The sequence below is a fragment of the Lepidochelys olivacea genome (genome assembly GCF_965140295.1).
Source record: "Lepidochelys olivacea isolate rLepOli2 genome assembly, chromosome: 21".
NCBI classification, from domain to species: domain Eukaryota; kingdom Metazoa; phylum Chordata; order Testudines; family Cheloniidae; genus Lepidochelys; species Lepidochelys olivacea.
The window spans coordinates 8006236-8027456 of record NC_140431.1 but is presented as its reverse complement, the minus strand read 5'-3'; the positions used below and the strand labels follow the sequence as shown (position 1 = coordinate 8027456).

At 49.8% G+C, this 21221-nt stretch overlaps 1 protein-coding gene across 5 annotated transcripts in view; it reads left to right on the top strand.

The window, feature by feature from the left end:
* The window catches only part of SOX13 (SRY-box transcription factor 13), a 90563-nt gene that overhangs the window by 51984 nt on the left and 17358 nt on the right, over positions 1 to 21221 (top strand). For 2 of the 5 annotated variants that reach the window (XM_084611285.1, XM_084611283.1), the window contains exons 3-8: positions 15037 to 15244; positions 16830 to 16935; positions 17688 to 17774; positions 18857 to 19029; positions 20681 to 20749; positions 20955 to 21069. In XM_084611285.1, coding sequence (XP_084467411.1) covers positions 15038 to 15244; positions 16830 to 16935; positions 17688 to 17774; positions 18857 to 19029; positions 20681 to 20749; positions 20955 to 21069 — 757 coding nt within the window. In that variant the 5' untranslated portion in view covers position 15037. Of the gene's footprint in view, positions 1 to 15036; positions 15245 to 16829; positions 16936 to 17687; positions 17775 to 18856; positions 19030 to 20557; positions 20750 to 20954; positions 21070 to 21221 lie in introns of all 5 variants that reach the window. The other 3 variants (XM_084611281.1, XM_084611282.1, XM_084611284.1) reach the window with 2 other exon arrangements.

The following is a 21221-nucleotide window of genomic DNA, read 5'->3' as shown; positions in this document are numbered from 1 at the left end:
AAGGACCTGTCTTTTTACTGCAGAAGGAATAGATTCAGTGTCACATAGACAAGTGCACGGCGGATTGAAAAATGGTATTTCCTGCCAACCAAAAAAATCGCAGAATTTTTTGATGAAATGAGTGACCATGAAAATTGTGTTTCAAATTGAAAATTTCCCTGTAGACTCAAATTGGAAATGTGAGGGTTGCCCCGTCTGTTCTTTCCCTCTTCCCCCTCCTCCCTCCTCCCTCCGCCCCTGGCTTAGTGTAGTAAATGGAAAGGAAATTAAATGGATAAGGCGGGTTAGGTAATAACTTTTATTGGACCACCTTCTGTTGGTGAGAGAGACATGCTTATTCCATATTGCATCACAGAGTTGGGGAGGAAAGGTGGGTGCACACACTATTAATGTTTGAATTTGAGTAGGCAAGAGTGAGCTAAAATATTCCACACACCGGCTAGAAAAAAATGGCTTGCATATTCTAAGACATTATTTCTTCTCTTTAAGGGCCAGATTCTGCTGTATCACGATGGTGTGAGCCCAAGGGAAAAATCCTGAGCTGGTGTAAGTGATCTTAGCGCTGTGTAGCTATGACCATTTATACCATGGAACTGGGAGAATTTACAGCAGCTGAGGATCTGCCCAGGAGATTTCAGTGGAGTTAGTCTGGATTGACACTGGAGTAAGTGAGAGCAGTATTTGGCTCTAACTACCTAGTGATACTGATGATGGTGCAGAAGATGTCCCTGAGGGTATGTCTGCCCTGCAATACAAAATTGCTGTGTAAACGTTAGGGAGCGGTCTGGGTCCTGGGCTCTGAGACCCATCCCCCTTGTCAGAATCCGGACTCCAGCCCAAGTCCAAACATTGACGCTGCAATTTTTAGCCCTGCAAGCCCTAGTCAACTGACCCAGGTCAGCCAGGGCCATGCCAAGTGGATCTTTTATTGCAGTGCAGACAAACCCTAGGGCTTATTGGTCAGTCTTCTCACATCTTCTCCCAGCTCCTTTACCTCACATCTGTAGAAACCCCATAATTAATTTTTCTCCCTATACTGCAAACCCTTAATTTAATTTAGTGACTGACCTGGTTTTTTCTCCTCCCCAGGTCTGTGATATTGATTAGGTCCCACCTCTGAATTATTTAATTGTTTCAATGTTGGCGTTGGCCAAGGAGGCGTGTGTTGTCTTAGAAATACTAGGTAGATCTGAGGATTTTATACATAAAATCTGAACGTCACCGCTTTAGTTTATCCAGAGCGTTGACCAGTCTCCCAATGCTGTTTCGTAACAGAAACTCTCTGTTTCTTTTTTCTGGTGTTTCAGTCTTGGCCTCTGAATGGGTGGGGGAAACTGTGCTCTTTTCCAAAGTGCATTCGAACATGCCACTGACTAAGTGATGGAAACAACAACACCTCCCCCTTGAGAAGAGGCCAAGGGACTATTCCTTCCCATCAAAGTTTGTGACCCATGTCGTCCTCATCGGGAGGAAGTACGTGGGCAAGTAAGGGAAACAGATTGACCTTGGGTGAATAAAGGGGTACATTACAATGGATGAGAAATGCAGATTCCTCCCTAAGTGGTTCTTAGAAAGGCTTATTAGAGAGGGAGGACGCCCCAATGGGTAGGGTGCTCTCGGAAGACTTGAGAGACCGGGGTTGAGTTCTGACTATGAGGAAGTCGCTTAGTCTAGCTGTGCCTTAGTTCCCCATCTGTGAAAGGGGGATATTGGTAGTGCCCTTCCTTACAGCAGTGTTATGAGGCCAAATACACTGAAGACTGTAAACCACTCAGATACTGCAGTAATAGAGGCTATTGCAAGTACCTAGGACAAGTAGGCCATTCCATAGTAAGGCCACTTCTCGGGACAGGGCAGGAATGGCAGGGAGGTGTTGGGAGGAAGGTCCCCGAATACAGTCAGTGCATCTTCCTTAGTCCGTTTTCCCTTTAGTCTCTGTGACATTTGCACTGAAGCAAAGCATGGCTGTTTCCATCTGACCCTGTCGGAAAGTTTTAGCAGGTGCGTGGGGGTGGCTGAAAGGGGACTCGTTGCTCACACGTTTTGGTATGATTCTGTTTCACCGGAGAGGAGAAGGGAGCCTGTTGCATTCAGGGAGTGAGGCCAGGGGGATGGCTCAGGCTGGAAATATGCAGGCTCTCTGGAACCGTGGGTTCAGATTCTGGCAGAGTTTCCCCTTCTTGGGGAGATAACTGGCGCTCCGTGCAGGTTGTGGAGGTTTGGGAAAAGACCCGTCTGTTCTGTATGGTCCTTCCCAAGAGTCAGGTCCCAGCCAAAACTGCTCTTCCTTCCCTCGCTCAGGCTGCTGCACACAATACCATTCACACAGTTGCAAGGTACACTCTCCCATCCTGCTGGCTGCTGCCTCTCGTTGCTGTATCCACTGGTGCTGGGGCTCTGTCCTTCCACGGGCTGAAGTCCCCAGCATACTCACATGCTTGAAGCCAAGCATGCTGGATCGGGGCCCGAGTACTCAGCCCCTGGCAGGATCAGGCCTATATCTGTAAAGTGGTTTAGGATTTTTCAGGGTGGGAGGCTTTATGCAAAGAACAGCAGGTTTCCTAAGGCAGGTACAGGCAGAGAGCTCCCTAAAGTGCCAGCTGAGAAGAGACATGGATGCAGATCCCGAGCTGTAGGACCGCCCTGGGGGGGTCTTTTGAGCTAGGCAGCAGAACAACAGGTGGAGCTGGCAGTGAATTGCCATTGGCAGCACTTGCCATTTTGGGGGGGCCTGCCAAATTCTTATTTGCCCTGGGCACCATCTTGCCAAAGGCAGGGCCTAGCTGGCTGCGAAGACGCAGTTGCCAGCCTGCTGCCTGGTTCTCGCTGTACATGCTGAAACGCTACCATCGCTTCCCTACCTTCCTACTTCCCAGTGCTGAATTTGCAGCGTCTCCAGCAACCTCTTTACCTGGTGGCTTTTCATGAAAGCAAATGGGGTGGTTTTCCCTCCTGGATCACAGGTGCCAGTATAAGGTTTTAAATGCAAGGAGTCTGTGTGTGTTTTAAGGCTGAACGGTTCATTGCAGTGAAGGGTCCAGTTCCAGGTAAATAAATGCAAAAGGCTTCTATTGCTATAATACCTAGGGTTACAAAGATAATACATGAGCGTATGAGAGATTGCATCCGACACAGAGGATAAAAGCCCTACTCCTCCTACCGACAGTGGGTAGAGATTTTCCCTTCCAATGGTGAAGGCCTGTGCTCTTGGAGTTGTAGGTTGGTTCTGTTCCTGATGTGTGTGGATTAGCTGACATGTGTGGTCCGTGTGTCCACTGTTCTGTTACAGAATAGGTTTTAGCATCTCTTTGAAGGTGAATGGGGGACTTCCATCCTGGGCGTGCAGGAAGGATGGGACTGTATGCTTTCATAGACTCTCTCCTGCTGCTTTAATCAAATGTACGCATGGTACAATATGGGAGTCCTCCAACGGCCAAAGCCGTGTTTGTAAATTGCCGTGGATGCAAACCAAAGGCTGTAGCCAGTTGCCCGAAGTCCCTGTGTCTCATTGTCGGCGCTGTGGACTGGAGCAGGTCAAAAAAAAAAGAAAAGAAAATATCTTTTGTGGATTTTTTTTTTTTTTTGTGAAATGCGTCCCTTTTTTTCCATTTCAAAATTTCAACTTTTGCACTTCACTGGCTGGCCCTACTTTACTCACTTTTCTGAATGCAACCCTGCTTCAGCAACAAAGTCAGACTGGGTTGTGACTCGGGGGTAGCCTTGCACCACAGTCTGGCTAAGGAATTATGCTCCGCTTTGCTGAGGTTTGGCTTGTGGGAGAGGGGAAATGATTCCATGAGGTTGTTGCTACTTGGGCCAAAATCTTGCAAAACCAGCTGATGAGCTTGCTGGGCTGTTGATTCTCAGTCTAAAGCTATTCTGGATGGGGTAGCCCCATGTCATCTTCTCAGCCATCTCTGGTTACAGTTACCCATTTATGCAATGTTCCTGTTCCCTCCCCATCCAACTCCTGCCTTCCATCGCTGGATCACTGCAGTGACCCATGGAACGTGCTCTCCATTGTTTGAAGCTAACAAATGCTTCCCTAGATTCCAGCGACTGGCTGCAGACCAGTGCTGGAGGCAGCTAGCTTTGTCTGCGCTGTGTGTGTATGTGTGTTGTGAGAGACAGCAGCCTCTGCTCAGTCACAGATGGATGGCCACAACCTGCTCTCTGGACAGATCTGTAGTCTGCCATCTATGACTTTTCTCAGTACGGAGTCTCCTGTTGATTGAAAATTAACCCCTGAGCATACTTAGTAGTGGTTGGTGTATATTTCTGAATGGGCCTATCTATGTAATGTCCTACCAGGGTCCATAATTCAGTCTAGATCTCAGGTCTATAAAACACAGAACCCTGCTTGCTAAGTCTTCTTTGAAGTCTCTGCTGTTTTCGCCAAAGATTACAATTTACTCTAACCTTGCTAGAGATATAAGTACTGTACAGATAGATGGGTCTGTCCCAGGGAGTCTAAATTCAGAACTCAGAATTGCCAATCCCAAAAGTCAGGAGGTCACGTTCCCCAAAATCACAAGATTTATGTAAACATCATGAGATTTAATATATACATGAACTTTGGGTTCTTTTTATTTGCCTTCTGCTGTTGGAGCATTTCTCTACAACCACGTGGCTAGAAACTTCCTTTTCCTTTAAATGAATATAATCACATGACTCGGGCAGCTGAGGATCTAAGCAAAACATTGCAAGACTTTCAATAAAATGACGGGTACTTCTCCAGAGTCCAGGGATGTTATATCCTCTCTGTGGGTGTGAGGAATGGGTGTCAGAGGGAAGCTGTCTATTCTTTTGCTTATTAAGCCTCTCTGGGAGGAAACGATCGGAAAATGCCCCGAAAGGACATTCCAAGTCTAGCAGGAAAGCAATAGGTTTGCCTGGCAGGAATGTGCTATTGTCTCCCCTTGTGGCTGGCAGGGATTCCTTGAGCTGTGTCTGGAAGAAGAAATGTATATGTGTTCTTATTTTTTCCTCTCTCTCCCCTGTCTCGAGGGTGCATGGAGGCTGCAGCTTTTGCAGTGTGCAACGACCGCTGGTATTTTACAGCCACCCCGTGGCGCTTAGTGTTAACTGTGCGGTGTGCAGATGGGGAGATGGGTTTAATGCAACAGGGGAGGGTGAGGGAGATGGACACTCAGGTTTTCACTGCCTGTGGTGACTGTCGTCCCGGTCTTCCATGGTAGAAGTTGCTGCTGGAGGGAGGATCCTGCAGCTACTGCGTTTATAGCCTGGTTGTCAGGATTGGCGGTGGGCTCATGTGAGAAGCTCACCAGGTACCCTGGTCAAATGCAGGAATATATTTGTATTTCTCTCTGCCTTGACACGTGCTAGCAAAAGTACCTTGCAAAAAAGTCCCTCCTATGTGAGGGCCAAGGTGCTTTGGCTGCTGGGCTGTAGCAGGGACTGCAGGCAGGGTGTCCATGGTAGCAGTTCCCCAGCTGTGGAGCTTGCTCCTGGGGCTTTTTGATTTCCAAGGGCTCATCCTTGTGCCTGATGGTTTCCCCAGCAGGGCTCTCTCTAGAGCTGTGATTTTCCTCAGTGCTCTGCTACACCAAACCAGGATTTCAATTCGGGCCTGTCTCCAAGTGGGGGAGACTCTCAGTCTCTCAGGATGAACACTGCAGCTCTGGGAAGGATCTGATAGATGTATTTTCTATCAGGAACTGGCACTTCCAAGTTGTGGTGTCAGGAATCAGGGGTCATAGGGGTGTCTAATCATTCATCATTTTCAATGCAAACCTGGGCTGGATTTGACCTGTGTCCGGAGGTAAGAAGTGCCTTTTCCCAATGCCAATCCCCAGAGCCATCCGATTTCCCTACCTCCAGACGGTCGTTATGTATGGGGAACAGTTGCTATCACCTGGAAAGGGCTTGGTGTTGTGCTTTATCTAGGAATGACTGACTGCCCTTCTCCTGAAAGTGTTGATGCCTGGAGGAGCAACGGGCAAGACTAGGTAATTCTTCTGGTCCACTGGGTCTGGCGACTGTGGCCTTTCAGAGGAGAGTAAATACAGAACAAAGTAAAGTGAACGCATCCAGGGCCTGATGCATGAGCTTGTTGAATTCTCAAGGGCTGGTCTAAAACCCAGTGGAATCAAAGGCTATGTCTACATGGCCCCTCAGTTTGGACTTCGGGGGTTGAAAACAGGACTACATTAACATGAACTAGGTACCTTTAAGGTCACACCAGGAGCGTCCACCTGGGGCAGTCAAAGCCACAGCACGTCCACTCTCACTGTGGTTCACACCCCGTAGGCCGTGCAACGTCTACATGGCCCTGTCAGCCGTGTGGTGGAGCCATCTAGGCGTAGCCTTTGACCCCATTGGGTTTTGGATCAGGCTTTTAGACCATTTTAATAAATAACATGCTCTAAAGAGGATTTTCCCACTTGGCTCCACTTCGCCTAGCCAGCTCTTGCTTTGAACTTTTTTTTACCTTTTTTTCTTTTTCTTTTTTTTGCCTTTTTTCTTTTTCTTTTTTTTTTGTATAATATTTTGCACGGTTAACCCCTTCCATCCCAGTCTCTTGCAGTGTGAATGACCAGCTCCTTTGCAGCGATAGGTAAGTAGTATCCCTTTCATTTGACATCAGAACAACGTGGCTCCCTTTTGGGCACCTGAATAAGAAGACCTATGCACGCTGGATGCTGAACTCCTCTGAAAATGTGGCCCCAGTTGCGGGCGCTGAGTTGGCAAATTAGGCCCTGACCTCTTTTTAAAACCAGGCTCCACGTGATTTACCGAGAGGAGCCAGCATCAGAACAGAATCTGAGCATGCTGACTCCCGGACCTTCACTGTTCAGTCGGTCTCCACATCTTTGGCTGCTGCAAGAGCCCTTTCAAATCAAGTCCCCTTCGTGTCGGTTTAGCACCTAGCTGAGAGCACTACAGTTGCCAGAGAAGGGATTTATTTTTAACCTCAAACAATACTGGAACCAGTTGGCATAGCAGAGTATGTACTTGTCCTCTCTTTCTGAGACAAGGAGGGCTGGAATTGCCAGGGTAACAAATAGCTGTGATTGCCTCTAATTGGACCCTTTTTATTGCTCATCCTGTGCTTTGGCTGTTTGAGAGGGTTTGTTTGGATGTGGCTTTCTTCCCCCTCCCGACGCGCCCCCCCCCTTTTTTTTTTAAAGCTGGGTTTCAAAAGGCTCAATGAGCGTTGTGCATTCCCTTCTGAGTTAGCTGCAGAAACGCCGGTGCATCGTTGGGGAAGCTGAACGTTGCTGGAATGTATTGTCCTGTGTGTGCGTGAGCCACTCTCTCTATGCATGCTGCAGCCAGAACCATGTTCGCTGCAGTAGGACTCAGACAAGCACTTGGGAGCATATCCTCTCTACTGCAGGGAGCGGAAGGGACCAACTGCTCTTCGACGCCTTGCTAGACTCTGTCCTTCATTCCGTCCCACCCATAGCACTTGGTGCAGGTGCGTAGTTGCCTTGACTGACCCCTCCTTGAACACACGTGGTTTGGAAGTCCCTCAGATGTTTCTGCATGTGCTGCCAAAGCACACAGCTTCTCCACGGAACATCCTCTTGGCAAGACCGCGTCGGACCTACCGGAGCTGGACGCTCAGAGCCCCTGTTTCTTTCATTGCCAGTTGTTTTTCCTGTGGGATAAATAATGGGAAACATTTGACCCATTTTACGTGTTAGGAGCAGCATTTGTCCCCGGGGTTCAGGGCTGTTGTATTTCCACTGTGAGGCACTCCTTGGCCAGCACACGGGATCTGTTGCATTTGGAGACCCTCCAACGGAAAGGTGCAATAGACATGGAAGTATCCATTGAAGTTCTGTTATTACATTGTCCCACCCAACCGTGCTCTTCTTCCTCCTCAACAGGTTTTATTTTATGTCACTTAGGGAGGACGCAGCTTAACTCCCTGCAATCGCAGGAAACTGATTGCATGGGGGACAGTCTCCCTGGTCTTATCACATGCTTCAGCTGAAGCAAGGCTAGAAATCACCCTCCAGTCTCTGCCTAGGTGTCTGGGGCAGAAATCTGGCGATTTCTGTTCCTCACGCTGGTTTCATTATGTGCCTGTGAACAGGAACGAGAGAGTGTCTTGTAGCCAGCAGTAGGGTCAGCAGGACAATCAGCAAGAGTGAGTTTTACCCAGGGGATGAAGAAGGAGGGCAGCGATCGTGCACCACCCTGTTTTCCGTGCTGGAACAAGAACATCCTGGGCCTACTTCTAGCCAGGTCTGTATGAGGCCCCATCCTGTGTAGCTGAGCCAAGCCGGTCTTAATGCAAGCAAGTTAACATTTGCTGACCAGTAACTACAGAGAGAAACTCCATATACGGCCACAGAGTAGCTTTGGTAAGGGCCCTGGCCCTAGTGAAGTTGCTACTCCCTGAATGCAAGGCCTCCAAAAGTTCAGGTGGTGCCAGTCCAGGGGTGGATATTTTTAAAGAGTCTGCCCTGGCATTTTGAGCCATCCTGTTACAGAATAAACAGGAGAGATAGGATCAAGTTTTAGCCAGGAAGGGTGGCACAACCCAGGGGGAGAATTGCAGGATGTGCCATAAAGAAATAATAATTCAGAAAGAAAAGCCGCACAGCTACTGTTGGGAAATTTTGTCACCATCGCAAGATCTTTAAGTCCTTGGACTTATGGGGCCAGCTCCTTAGCCTAGCTCCACTGACGTCAACGAGCCAACAGCCTGAAGGGGAGAAATTCCCTAGGGAGTCAACACAGCAGGGCGATTTGAGACAGGCAGTTGCTGGGGGTCTCCCAAAGCTCTCCCACCACGGGGTTGCTCAGATCGTCTCTAGGAGGGTGTGGTGCTGCAGTGCAAGTGACGGCTGCATGAGCTGATGTGAAGCACCCGCTCTAGCCCTCTGCACTGAGCAGGAGTGAGTCACAAGGCCCAGCCGCATGTCTGAGCTGACATGGGCTTAAGCATGATCCTCACCGTGCTAAAGAGGGCTTTAGCCTCACACTCCCCACCTCATCTAATGAAGGCAGCCTGCTTATACCAGTGAAGGATCTGGTCCCATACATTGCTAGTGGATAAGTGTCCACATCACCCAAACAAACTCAGCCTTGGGACAGCTCTTCTTAGGATTCTCAGCAGGGTATCCAAGAACTACAAGCCATGTAGACCAAACTCTCCTCTACCCATCAGAGGTCATTCCTCCTAGGCCAAGCACCAAGCAAGCCATGGTTCGGGACATGCGTTAGGAGTGGAAGACTTCAGCCTTTCAGACTGGCATCTTTCCCTGATACTAAGTTCACTCAATTCTCCCTCCCCACCACAAAAAAGGAATCGTTAGGAGAAGATCTGTTACATGAAGACATTTTCCATGTGCCAAGCCAATTGTTCCTGTTCCCATTGTCTGCTGAACAGAAGAGCCTCTTGAGCAGAGTAGCTGAGACTGTTAGAAAAGGCCTGTTAGTGGAACAAGCCCTGTAACAAGATAACTGGGTTTCTTTTCTCTCTCTCTCTCTCTCTCTCTCTCTCTCTGTTCAGCAAACTGTATAATAAAAATACGAGGCCCTTTTCAAACAGACACTTATCAAAGTAACAAGCCTATTTTAAGAGTAAACTTCCAGTGGCTCAGAAAGGTTAAGTACAATGGAAATCTGACCTGCTGGCGGAATGGAACTTTCCTTTTGTGTGCTCTTTAAAAATGAATACATTTTCACTGCGCCACAAACCGATTGTTCCTGGTTTTCCCCATTGTCCAGGCGACAAGGCAGCCCTCTTACAGGGCTACATACCAGTGAGAAGGAGAGAGACCTATGACAAGAACAGGCTAGTCTTTATCTCCCCTCTCCCCTGCATAATGGTGTTGTGCATGGAACAGGTTTTTTTGCAGTAATAAGAGCTAGAATGAGACCCTGAATATTTTTTTCCCCTTGCTCAGTTAATTTCCATTCCTGATCTGCTGTGAATCCACAGGGCAGATCGCCTAGATGGTCCCATCCCAGTTCTCTCAGGCCAACCGTTTTAGGTTAGTTAAGGTCTTCTGAAAATGAATTGGGGTGTGTGTGTGCGTGTGTGTGTGTGCATGTTTTTACGCACAAGAGAATGTCATGGGGGTGGGGAGATCAATGCTGGATTGACCGCCCTGGGGGTGGAATTTCTCAGCTGGACTGTGGCATCATGGGCCCTGGCAAAGCGAGCATCCACTGCCAGTGCAGCTCCTTCCTCAGCCCAGGGGGCCCTCCTGGGAACTTCTCCGGGCGTGGGAAAGTTTATTCTCATCTCCCTCCCCCCCACCCCGGAGCTATTATACCCATCCATGCTACTGCTGGGGAACTGAGGCACAAAGAGACTACGTGCCTTGCCCAAAAGCACACAGGAAGCCCATTGCAGCACAAGGCATTGAACCCAGCTCTCCCGAATCCCAGCTTAGCCCTCTAACCAAAGACCCATCCATCCTCCCGTGCAATGGGTGGCTTGCGGTTTAGCTGCAAGTGAACCCAAGGACCACTACAGGAAACGGGATTGAGTCGCGGGCTTCCATCAGTGCTGAGTGTGCCCGTGCAGTGTAGATCTGCCAGAGACTCGGCGGGGGTTATTAGTCTCAAAGTATATCATTTTTGCTGTGAGGCCTTCAGGATGTTTTCATCCGAGTCTCTTTCTCTGGTGAAAGGATAAAGAACCAGGTCATGCACCGCACTAAATACCCTCTGACAGATGGTTGGGAGACCTCAAGTTCTCACTGAAACACTCACTTGCCCCATGCTAGGAGATACTGGCTTTGCACTTAGTGCCGATGTAAGGTAACCTGACTGGACCAGTGCATTGGCCATGCATGAGCAGAAAGCAAGGAAACCTCAGAGTTTGGATTCCTTTACCCATCCCTGGAATGCTCTCAGAGGCAGGGAGTGGTGTCTAGTGGTTAAAGTAGGGAAGGCAAGTTGGACTCCTGGCTTTTATTCCCTCACCCTTGCTGTGTGAACTTGGGCAAGTTGCTTAAATACCCACACTTCTCTGCCTTCGTTTTCCTATCTGTAAAACAGGAATAATAATAACAGCTGTGTGGGAGGTGGACAGAGGATTTGAGGCTTAATTGAGCTGCTCTCAGAGCCAAAGAAGAAAAGAGCTAACTAATAATGTGCATTTAAATTGTACCTTTCTCCTCAAGGTCTCCAGAGTGACAGCTCAGTTGGAATGAAGCCCCCTCTGGGGTAGAAACCAACAGATGCCCAGTGTGCTCCACAACTGGGAAGTAGGAAGAATTTTCACCTGGAACGCTATGGCCAACCCCTACTCTCTCAGAAAATGCCATGGGATATTTAATGGCCACCGATGAATGAGTCTAACCTGAGAGACCACAATCATAGTCAGTTGCAGGGAAGTCAACATCGCTAATTTGTGGAAGGCTAAGAGCAAAGAGATGGTTTGGTCATAAGGAGTCTAGAGATTACCCAACCTGTGCAAGCCAACACCTGTGAACATGATCCAAAGTGGCTCGGAGAGGTAGAGATCTTCCCTCGACAGTAATGGTCTAGATGGGGTTTACCAAAGGCTAAAATCCTCCTCCGTTGAGCTGTCCTCAGATGCATTCATTTTTGCCTTGGCTGAAGTCCATCAAATGTAATTGATGTGTTTTATCAGGGGCCCCTGTGTGGGGGCACTTGATCAGTCTCTCAGGACCTTCCTCTCCAACTCGCGGGGATGAGTCTGTTCAGTCTCTGGGGATGGGATGGGGTGGGAAAGCTGTGGGGCCAGAGAGAAGTAGGACTGTGCTAGGGATTAGAATTAAAAGATGTAGGTCTCCAACTGGAGTTACTGTACAAGCCAAAAGGAAACCCAATAGCCTGGAAAGCGCAATGATTTGTTCAGAGAAGGGCAGGGAACTGAGATAAAAAAGCCCTGCTAAGATCAGAAACTCTGGCGTGCACAGTGCCCCATTGTTGAGCTGTCACACTTCCCTTTACTTTATTGCTTTTGTCCAACACCCTATTGTTCCACTTCCTTTTGTCCCCTATTCAGAGCACTGGCTTTTCATTACCCAGCCGGCCTTGTTGTTTTCATTTCTTTTGTTTGAAGTTCCTGAGAGGAAGGTTTTATTTTCAGCGGTTTGATTAATTCACAGCTTGAGCTGGGCTTTGTTTCTTATGTAATTGCTGCCCTGCGCTTTTCCAGAGCCCCCAAAGCCTCGGCGCAGCCGCTGCTCTGGCCTCACTCCCCTCCTTCTCTGGCTTGAAATGGCCTGGAGCGTGCAGCATCGTTCCAGGTGCGTGTTCTTTCTATGGGGTCTTTGGGGGTCTCCATCAAGTCACGTTTTAGAACATAAGAATTGCCACTTCAGAGCATAACTAGCCCTCTGTCCAGCCCAGTGTCCCGCTACCTGCAGCACCAGAACAGACCCAACGGTTCATCTGGTCTGGTATCCCTCCGCCTTCCACACCACAACCGACCCAACGGTCCATCTGGTCTGGTATCCCTCCGCCTTCCACGCCACAACCGACCCAACGGTCCATCTGGTCTGGTATCCCTCCGCCTTCCACGCCACAACCGACCCAACGGTCCGTCTGGTCTGGTATCCCTCCGCCTGCCGCGCCACGACAGACCCAACGGTCCGTCTGGTCTGGTATCCCTCCGCCTGCCGCGCCACGACAGATCCAACGGTCCGTCTGGTCTGGTATCCCTCCACCTGCCGTGCCACGACAGACCCAACGGTCCATCTGGTCTGGTATCCCTCCACCTGCCGCGCCACGACAGACCCAACGGTCCATTTAGTCCAGTATTCCTCCTCCTGCCATGGCACAAGACCCAGTGATCTGTCTAGCCTGGGATCCTGTCTCCAACAGTGGCCAATGTCAGGGAGAGTGTAAATCCCCTCCTTAATGCCCCTATATTTTCATTATTTCCCTCTGGAGGGAGTGGTGAGGGAAGGGGTAATTTTTTTCCTGGTCCCCTACTGCTGACTAATTCATGCTCTGGGGCATCAGGGCTGGTGGCTCTTATTAGGCAAATCCCTGCTAGAGCAGTTGTAGATCATCTCTTTCCCCATAGACATGTCTAGTCCTTTCTGGGACTTTGCCTCGGTAGAACCAGTGAGCACGGGGCTTGTACCTGGCTCGTGAGACGAGCCGTGGTCTATATCCTGGATTGTCGTATATTCACCTGGAAGCCTTGACTCTGTGGCACCACAAGCAGCTGCTACAGTGCAAATGGGTTTGCAAATAACATGGATGCTTTTTTTATCTCCCTTTAAATTGCAGGCACTTCCCAGGCACGGGTTCCCCTTTTGCCTTGACTCACTTTGATTTTTTTTTTTTTTTTTTTTTAAATCCGTTGTAACGTTTAGTGGTTATTTCTGCTTCCTGGTCCCCTGAGCAGAGCCACCTGCACAGGGTTCTCCTGGCGTCCTGCTTGCCAAGTGTTCCTCTGGAGAATCTGACCTTTTATAGTAAACTTGGACGAAGGGGGGCGGGGGAGTTAGCCTGGCTCCAGCCAAACTTCAGCTGATGGAAGTTAGGAAGAAACTTTCTTATTGGGCGGGCTGCTCTTAAACCTTACTTTGAAGCAGCTGGCACTGGCTAGTGGCAAAGACAGGAGACTGGGTGGGTTCGAGGGACCCTGGTCTGGGGACTCCTCAGAGAGGGAGGGAGAGAGACTTTTGTGGTAAAAGAAGCTTCTTCTAATTAATCTGGTTGAAATCCTGGCCTTGTTGAAGTCAGTGAGAGCTTTGCGATTGACTTGAGTGGGACTGGTATTTTACCTTCCCTTTTCAACAGGAAACATGTCTGACTTTGGCGTTTTGGAGACTTTTCTTGGTGCTGCCGTCTAGGGTAGTTGGGAGCCCCTTCTGTAGATGTCTGGCTTGTCTGGCCACAATACCATGAGCAAGGAGTTCCTCAAGTCTCCTGCAGGTTCAACATATCCTTAGGCATGTCACCTTGGGCCCAGTTCTTCAAAGGAGCTGAGCCCCTGCAGCTCCCATTGACTTCCACTGGAGTTATGGGCACCCAGCATCTTTTGAAAAGTTGGGCCCTTGACCTGTCCAGGCCTCATCTGGAATGTGGGGGTAAGAACAATTGTCTTCTTCCTGGGGGTGTGCGTGTGGAAGGTAATGAGTTAATCTTCGTAGAGCATGTTGAAGCATTCTCAGGTACAGCTGGGGGGAAAGCGACTTTCTATATAACTGTGGGCAGCTCAGTGGCAGAGCTTGGGTGCAGAACCTGGGTCTCCTGACTCCTTGTATCCTGTCCTCTGACCAATACTGAATAGGAGCCAGAGCTCCCGGGCTCTGTTTCCAGCTTTGTCGATGACTTGTTGCACCTCAGATTGCTCATCTATGCAATGGGTACCGCTGTTCTTCTCACTTGTGCTCTGGAGGGTTGTGAGACTTCATAAAGTGGTGCAGGATCCTTTCCGGAAAGCGGCTAGGTAAATACAAAGTACAGTCGTTTCTTCAGGAGTTCACGCGCTTGTTTTGGCCCCAAATCCCATGCCTCTATGCGTTTTGGTTTTTACTAGACCAACATCACCGCATGGCATCACACGCAGGAGGGTGGTTGGGTTTGTTCTCCTGGGAGCTTCTGGTCTCTGGAGCCAGTATCCTCAGCAGGGAACATTAAGGAAACTACAAATAATGGGGTCTGCAAACGGCAGCAAAACTCAAGACCATTGTCCCACTCCTGGTGGCACAGCAAACCAGCCAGATGGAGTGAATCCAGTGGGTTCCCGTACTTGCTCCAGGGGGGTGACTGTGCTGCAGGGCTGTTGGAGGAATTGGGAGCAAAAGGGTGATGTAGTGCGGTCTGTTAGGAGCCAGAGGGAAGGAGTAATAGCTGTTACACCATTGCATAGATGTCCCTCTGTGGGGACAAGCTTCCTGCCAACAGTGCTGAATGTGCATTTAAACAGTGCAGAGACCTAAGCTCTTGGAATGTGCAGGCTGGGAGGAAGGAGGCACTGACTGGTTTATTCCTGGACTGTTCCCTCTTGAAACATGCTCCTAGCAGTTCTGTGTCCAGAACTTCGGTACCGTTGCTGAATGGCAAGCACAACCACTCTGGCCCTGTCACCATGCTGACCTCTCTCTCCTCCCCTAGGATGTCCATGAGGAACCCTGTTTCTCCCCACCTGGAACTCGATGGAGCTGGGAACATGGTGAACTGCACCATCAAGACGGAAGAGAAGACAGACAGCTGCCATGAGTCCCCCCAAGGAGGACCCACCAGCTCCGATCCCCACTCCAGCGATTTGCACGGAGTGCCGCTGTCACTGAGAGAGAGTGCTGAGCCCCGGACTCTTCCACAGGTTGGGCTAAGTCTCCTGGGTCCCTTCTTTCCTCATTGCCTACAGACGCGGGCTCTCCCCTTTCCCACCCAACTCACAGGGCCCAATCCCAACCTGTTGTAAGCAGGTACAGTTGCATAGAGGCAAATTTGGTGCTGATTTATGAAGTCAATAGGATTCCTTGTGGTATATGTCTGTGCCTTGAATGCAGTTGCACCTGCTGACCCCAGGTCTGGCTATTGAATTCATCTGTCTAACCCAGGAATCTCTAATGCACTTATCACTCTGGTAACCAAGCTCCTTTGGCCTACCAAGTCTTCAAGCATACTAAGGGTATGTCAGAGGTGTGACAGTCTCCTGAGTTCCTGGCTAGTACCCTAACCACTAAACCATCTTTCTTCCCGCCTTTCTGCGCTGTCTGGCACTATGAGGTTACCCTTTCCTGCCAGTAGTTGGAGACAGAAGCCAACTTGTCCTCCTAGACTTGAGAGAGTAATGCCACATTGCAACCTAGACCCCACAGCCGTGCAGCAATGTGGTCTGTAGGTAAGAGAAAATGGTTGTTACCCTGTCCACTGCCTGCATTTAATCCTTATCCATAGGAAATAAAGCTGAAGTTTGAGGCTCCCCCAGGCTTTCTTCCCATTCCTGATATTATCGAGTCAGTCTTGGGATTTGAACAACGGCCTTCAGAACAGAGCCAGCAGCCCCAGAACAGATGTGCTGCCTTAGAAGCTGCTCCGGGTCCGCTGGGGAAACCTGTGGCTATGCTTTAATTTTCCCTTTTTAATTGCTCTTGGGTGCTGAGCCACTCCCGCTTGCATAGCCTCAGACCCTGCTGCTTTCAATTCCTGCCTTCCCAGAGGCGGTCGCATTTGCAGCGAGGCATAGCAGTCTAAATAAATAATTGAAAACGATTGCAAACAAGTGTTTGCAGCGTGAAAAGAATAAGTCACCTTCAGTGCATTAGAGGCTCATGGGGCTGGTGTCGGTCAGGATTAAGGAGTCTCCAGTTGAGAAGTGCTGTCTAGTGGTCAGAGCTCAGAGGCAGGCTGGGCTTTTCAAAGGAGCCCAGAGAAGTTAGGCACCCAATACCCATTGACTTCTCCTTGGAGATGCCAGCCAGCACTCCTAGGCTCTGTTCCTACCCCTCCTACTCTCCCAGGACCTGTTCAATAGCCCATTAAGGACAATGGGAGTCCTTCCATGCCATTATGTCAGGCCCTTCCCTAGAGACTGTGGGTAAGTTGCTTAACCTCTCCCGTGGTTTCTCCATCTGTAAGCATCCTGCCTTTTTCGAAAGGTTGTGAAACTGCTTCTTTGTAAAGTGCTTTGAGAGCCTCTGAGAGGGTCTATGTCAGGAGTGCGCAGGGATATTTCTTGGAAAGCGGAGCTCAGGATGGTATTTTATACCCTTTAGTGTATTTTCTCTCCTCCCTGCTTCATCCCATCACAGGAGCTACTGAGTCTGGTGCTCTGGCCTGTGTTACATAGGAGATTAGATGTTTGCGGTGGTCCAGTCTGTCCTTAGAACCTATGAAACTTATCCCTTTGGAGGTTTGTGGTGATAGGTGGGAAATTGGGAGTCACTTTTTGTACATTGCAGGAATCCCGGTCTCCTGTGAGCAATGCGTTAGATTCCAGGAGGTCTGCATTTGAGCCTGCCGTCAGCAGCCAGGAAAAGTTAGATTTCAACAGAAACTTGAAAGAGGGTAAGAAGGGTTTCTGATCATCTGTCTCCATTGAAATCCCCCTGATCTACGGACAGCTTTATCCTGGTCCTATATTTTGGGGGTATCTTTTATTTTTCTAAAGTTTTGAAAGAGGCCTCCGGTATAAAAATAAACATACTTTGAACAAGATCCTGAACTGGTGATAAGCAGTGTAGCCTCATAGATAGGGCCCTGTCAAATTCACAGTCCATTTTGGTCAATGTTATGGTCATAGGATTTAAAAAATCTTAAATTTCATGATTTCAGAGATTTAAATCTGAAATTTCATGGTGGTGTAACTGTAGGGGTCCTGACCCAAAAGTGTGTGTGTGCGTGTGGGGGGGGGGCTGGTGTCACAGGTTTATTGTGGGGGGGTTATGGTATTGCCACCCTTACTTCTGTGCTGCTGCTGGCATGGCGCTCCCTTCAGATCTGGGCACCTAGCCAGCAGCTGCCGCTCTCTGGCCACCCAGCTCTGAAGGCAGCACAGAAGTAAGGATGGAAATACTATGCCCCCCCTTCCCCCAATAACCTTGCGACACCCCCCTCCTGCAGCCCCCTTTGGGTTGTGACTCCCAGTTTGAGAAATGCTGGTCTCCGCTGTGAAATCTGTATAGTAGGATAAAAATACATAAAAGATCAGATTTCACGGTCCTACTCATAGACAGTGATGACAATCAGTGGCCATGACTAAAATTTTCTCCTGCTTCTCCCTCTCTCTCTCCTCACCCTGTACACTCCTGTGGTGACAGTTATGCCAACCATTGAGAAGTTACTCTCCAGTGACTGGACAGAAAGGCTTCTGGGTAGAAACACCATGGAATCCAAAGAGGTGAAAGGTGAGCAGTACAGTAACTACCATGCCCTCCTGGGCCCTTAACTTCCCATCTGCCCCCTGCCCTTTTTCTCCTTTGTCTTGTGTGTATGAATGTTACAGCAGGTTGGAAAGGGGGTGTGAATGGGGGGCAAGTTTTGCCTACATCCTCCCTCCCCCACTTTTTGGTTTTGGTCAAAACTGGAAATATCAGTAACAATTTTCATCGGAATTTTGTTGAAAAGTTCTGACCAGTCCTAGTGAATATTCATCTGGTCTGAACTCGAATATGTGACTCACTGGAGTGCATGCTAAAGGGATGAAATACAATGCAACCCCTTCAATAAAGTATCTAGAGAATTTGTGGCCAAGTCCCAGCTAAGCTCTCTGCTGGCTCTAAGGCAAGGTTCTCAAACTTCATTGTACCGCAACCCCATTCTGACAACAAAAATTACATGACCGCAGGAGAGGGGGGGTCAAAGCCCAAGCCCGCCCTGACGGGGGGAGGGGGGGTGTGTGTGTGCGCACGCGCAAAGCCAAAACCCAAGCCCAAGGCTTCAGCCCCAGGCAGGGGGCCTGTAACCTGAGCCCCACAACCCAGAGCTGAAGCACTTGGGCTTCGGCCCCAGGTGGTGGGGCTCAGGCTTTGGCCCCGGGCTTTGGCCCTGGCCCCAGCAAGTCTAACGCCAGCCCTGGCGACCCCATTAAAATGGGGTCATGACCCACTTTGGGGTCCCGACCCACAGTTTGAGAGCGGCTGCTCTAAGGGTATGTCTGTGCCGCAGTTAGAGGTGTGACTGCAGCATGTATTGACCCCAGCGAGCTTTGATCTAGCTCGCTGGAATGACAGTCGTAGTGAAGCCGTGACAGCGTGGGCTAGCCACTCAAGTATCTACCCAGGGTCCTGGGTGGGGCTATACATCTGGTGCTCCCCAGGTACCCAAGGTAGCCAGCTCACAGCTAGCTCAAGTATGTCTACATGTGCTCACACCTCTGACACCAGTGTAGACGTACCCTAAACTGTGTAGAATAATTGGGGTATCGTCTGTTCAGCCAGCCAGCCCTTGTTTACCCACCCTCCTCTGTTTGGTTACTTGCTTGGCCCAGGAACCCAGGAGAGCTTAGCGGAGAAGGAGCTGCAGTTGCTTGTCATGATCAACCAGCTCTCCACCTTGCGGGACCAGCTGCTGACGGCCCATTCGGAGCAGAAGAACATGGCAGCCATGCTGTTTGAGAAGCAGCAGCAGCAGATGGAGCTGGCTCGGCAGCAACAGGAGCAGGTATTTGGCCAGTGCTCTGGGGTATCTATTTCCCATGCCCTGTCTCCCATCTCAAGGGGTTAGTTTCAGAACCAGGGCAGGTAGCCCACATTGGTAGGGCTTCCCACAGTCTTGGCTCCCCCTGAGCTGCACTTCAGAATTGGCTGGAGCACCAGGACCGAGCAGGGAATAAAATATAAAGCCAAGTGAACATCAGATTTTGGCAATTCCGGAGAGGGGGGCGGGGGGCCGGGGATTGCGTCGGGACACGCTACGTGTTTTGTTTCCATTGTGACCATTTTAAAGCTTTCAAAATGAAATTGTTTTTTTTTAATAAACTTAAAGAAATTCGGGAATGGAAAGTCGTTTCCAAACCGACAATTGAACTGTTTACAAAATGAGGAAACGTTTTGACTTTTTCCAAATTAAGGCTAAATGAAGCACCCAGGGGCTCGTGTAACAGTTAGTGTCAGGGCTGTGGCGCTTGATCCATTCCAGGGGATTAAGCTGCAGTGTTTCATGTTTTTTGAAATTAGATAAAAGCAAATTTCAGGTGGAAACTTGGGACATGTGCCAGGACGGACAGTTTTGTGGGCAAGTCACTGGGCTGGGACTCAGGAGATTTGGCTTCAATTCCTGGCTTTGCCACGGTCTCTTTGCATGACCTCACGTGGGTCACTGCATCTCTCTGTGCCTCGGTTTCCCCATCTGTAAATGGGGTGACTAATCCTTCCTTTATCCCAGCTGTTGTGTCTCTTTTATTTCCTCCAGAGGGAAGTTCAAATATAGCTTTTAAATGACTTAAGGCTCCTTTTTTTGTTTTCTCATGATTTAAAAAAAAACATTGTCATAATTCTGTCCTTTCAAGCTGGGATCATCTTGGCCCAGGGAGTCTTCCCGGGTGGAAGGTAGGGGACAATTTTTGAGGCTAACCCTAGGTACCAAACAGCTTGCTCCTGGATTTGGCTGATGGTTGCCTTGTTCAGGTGATACAGGGCTTCTGGGGTAGCGAGGCAGGCTGAATCTATCAGTCAGGACGGAGAGCTTGCTGGGGTGGCAGTGGGGATGTTTCTCTTTCACCATGGAAGGATCGTGACCACCATCTTGGTCATCAGTGGTTCCTTCAGATCTAGACCTGGGGTGCCTCAGCTTGAGCTAAAGGCCCAAGGCCTTGTCTACACACTGACGTACCCCAATTGAGTTAAACCAGTGGGAATACCTGTGCGGACCCTCTCAGTGCAGTTGAAGAGCAGTGCGGTTTAGCTTAGTTTAAACCTGCTTGACTTAAGCTACCCAAATGAGAGCATCCAGGCAGCCAGTTCAGCACCGTTACGCCTTGAGTTAAGAGGCCCCTCGCTGGCAGCTGTAGCTTTACCCCACCTCTGGGGATCACCACATGGGGATGGGGGACACATTCTAACCAGTGGGATGCTGGCAGTCCTGGGTGTATCCTCTCGTGAATCTGCCCGTCAGAGACGCCGAGCCCTCCATTGCCCTTATGTCCTTGGCATCTCCGCAGACCAGTTGTGTTTGTGGCTTGTTTTGCTAGGCCTCGGTGCGTTGCACCCCTCCCGTAGCCCCTCGGAGGCGAGCCCAGGCTAATGGCCCTTGGAAGGCTCGGTTAGCCGGCATTTTCCAGCTGCCGTATCATTGCTGTTTCCCCCCCCGACAGATTGCCAAGCAGCAGCAGCAGCTCATTCAGCAGCAGCACAAGATTAACCTGCTGCAGCAACAGATCCAGGTAAGGGGGAGCTTTCCCGCCCTGCCCCCCTTGCGCAGTCCGTACTCTGGTCCCCCTTCGAAGCGCTAATGCGCCCCCTCCTCTTCACCCCACGACCTCGGCTCCTGCCTGCACGGGAAACTCCTTTACCATTGCGAGTGGGGATTAGCCCCCCGCGGCCCAGCTGCCCTGTCCCGCAAAGGTGATTTGGTGTCTCTCTCTCCAGCAGGTCAATATGCCCTATGTGATGATTCCAGCCTTTCCTCCCAGCCACCAGCCTCTCCCTGTGACCTCAGACTCCCAGCTAGCACTTCCCATCCAGCCCATCCCTTGCAAGCCAGGTAAGGAAGGCAGAGGGGGTACAGTATTATGGGGATCAGGGCAGGGAAAGCGACTGCGGTGAGCAGAAAGGGGGAGAGGTGGCTTTCAAAGGGTGGGGGAAGAGGTCTGGGTGGGAGCGTGGACTCCCCTCAGAAATACCCTCTACATAATC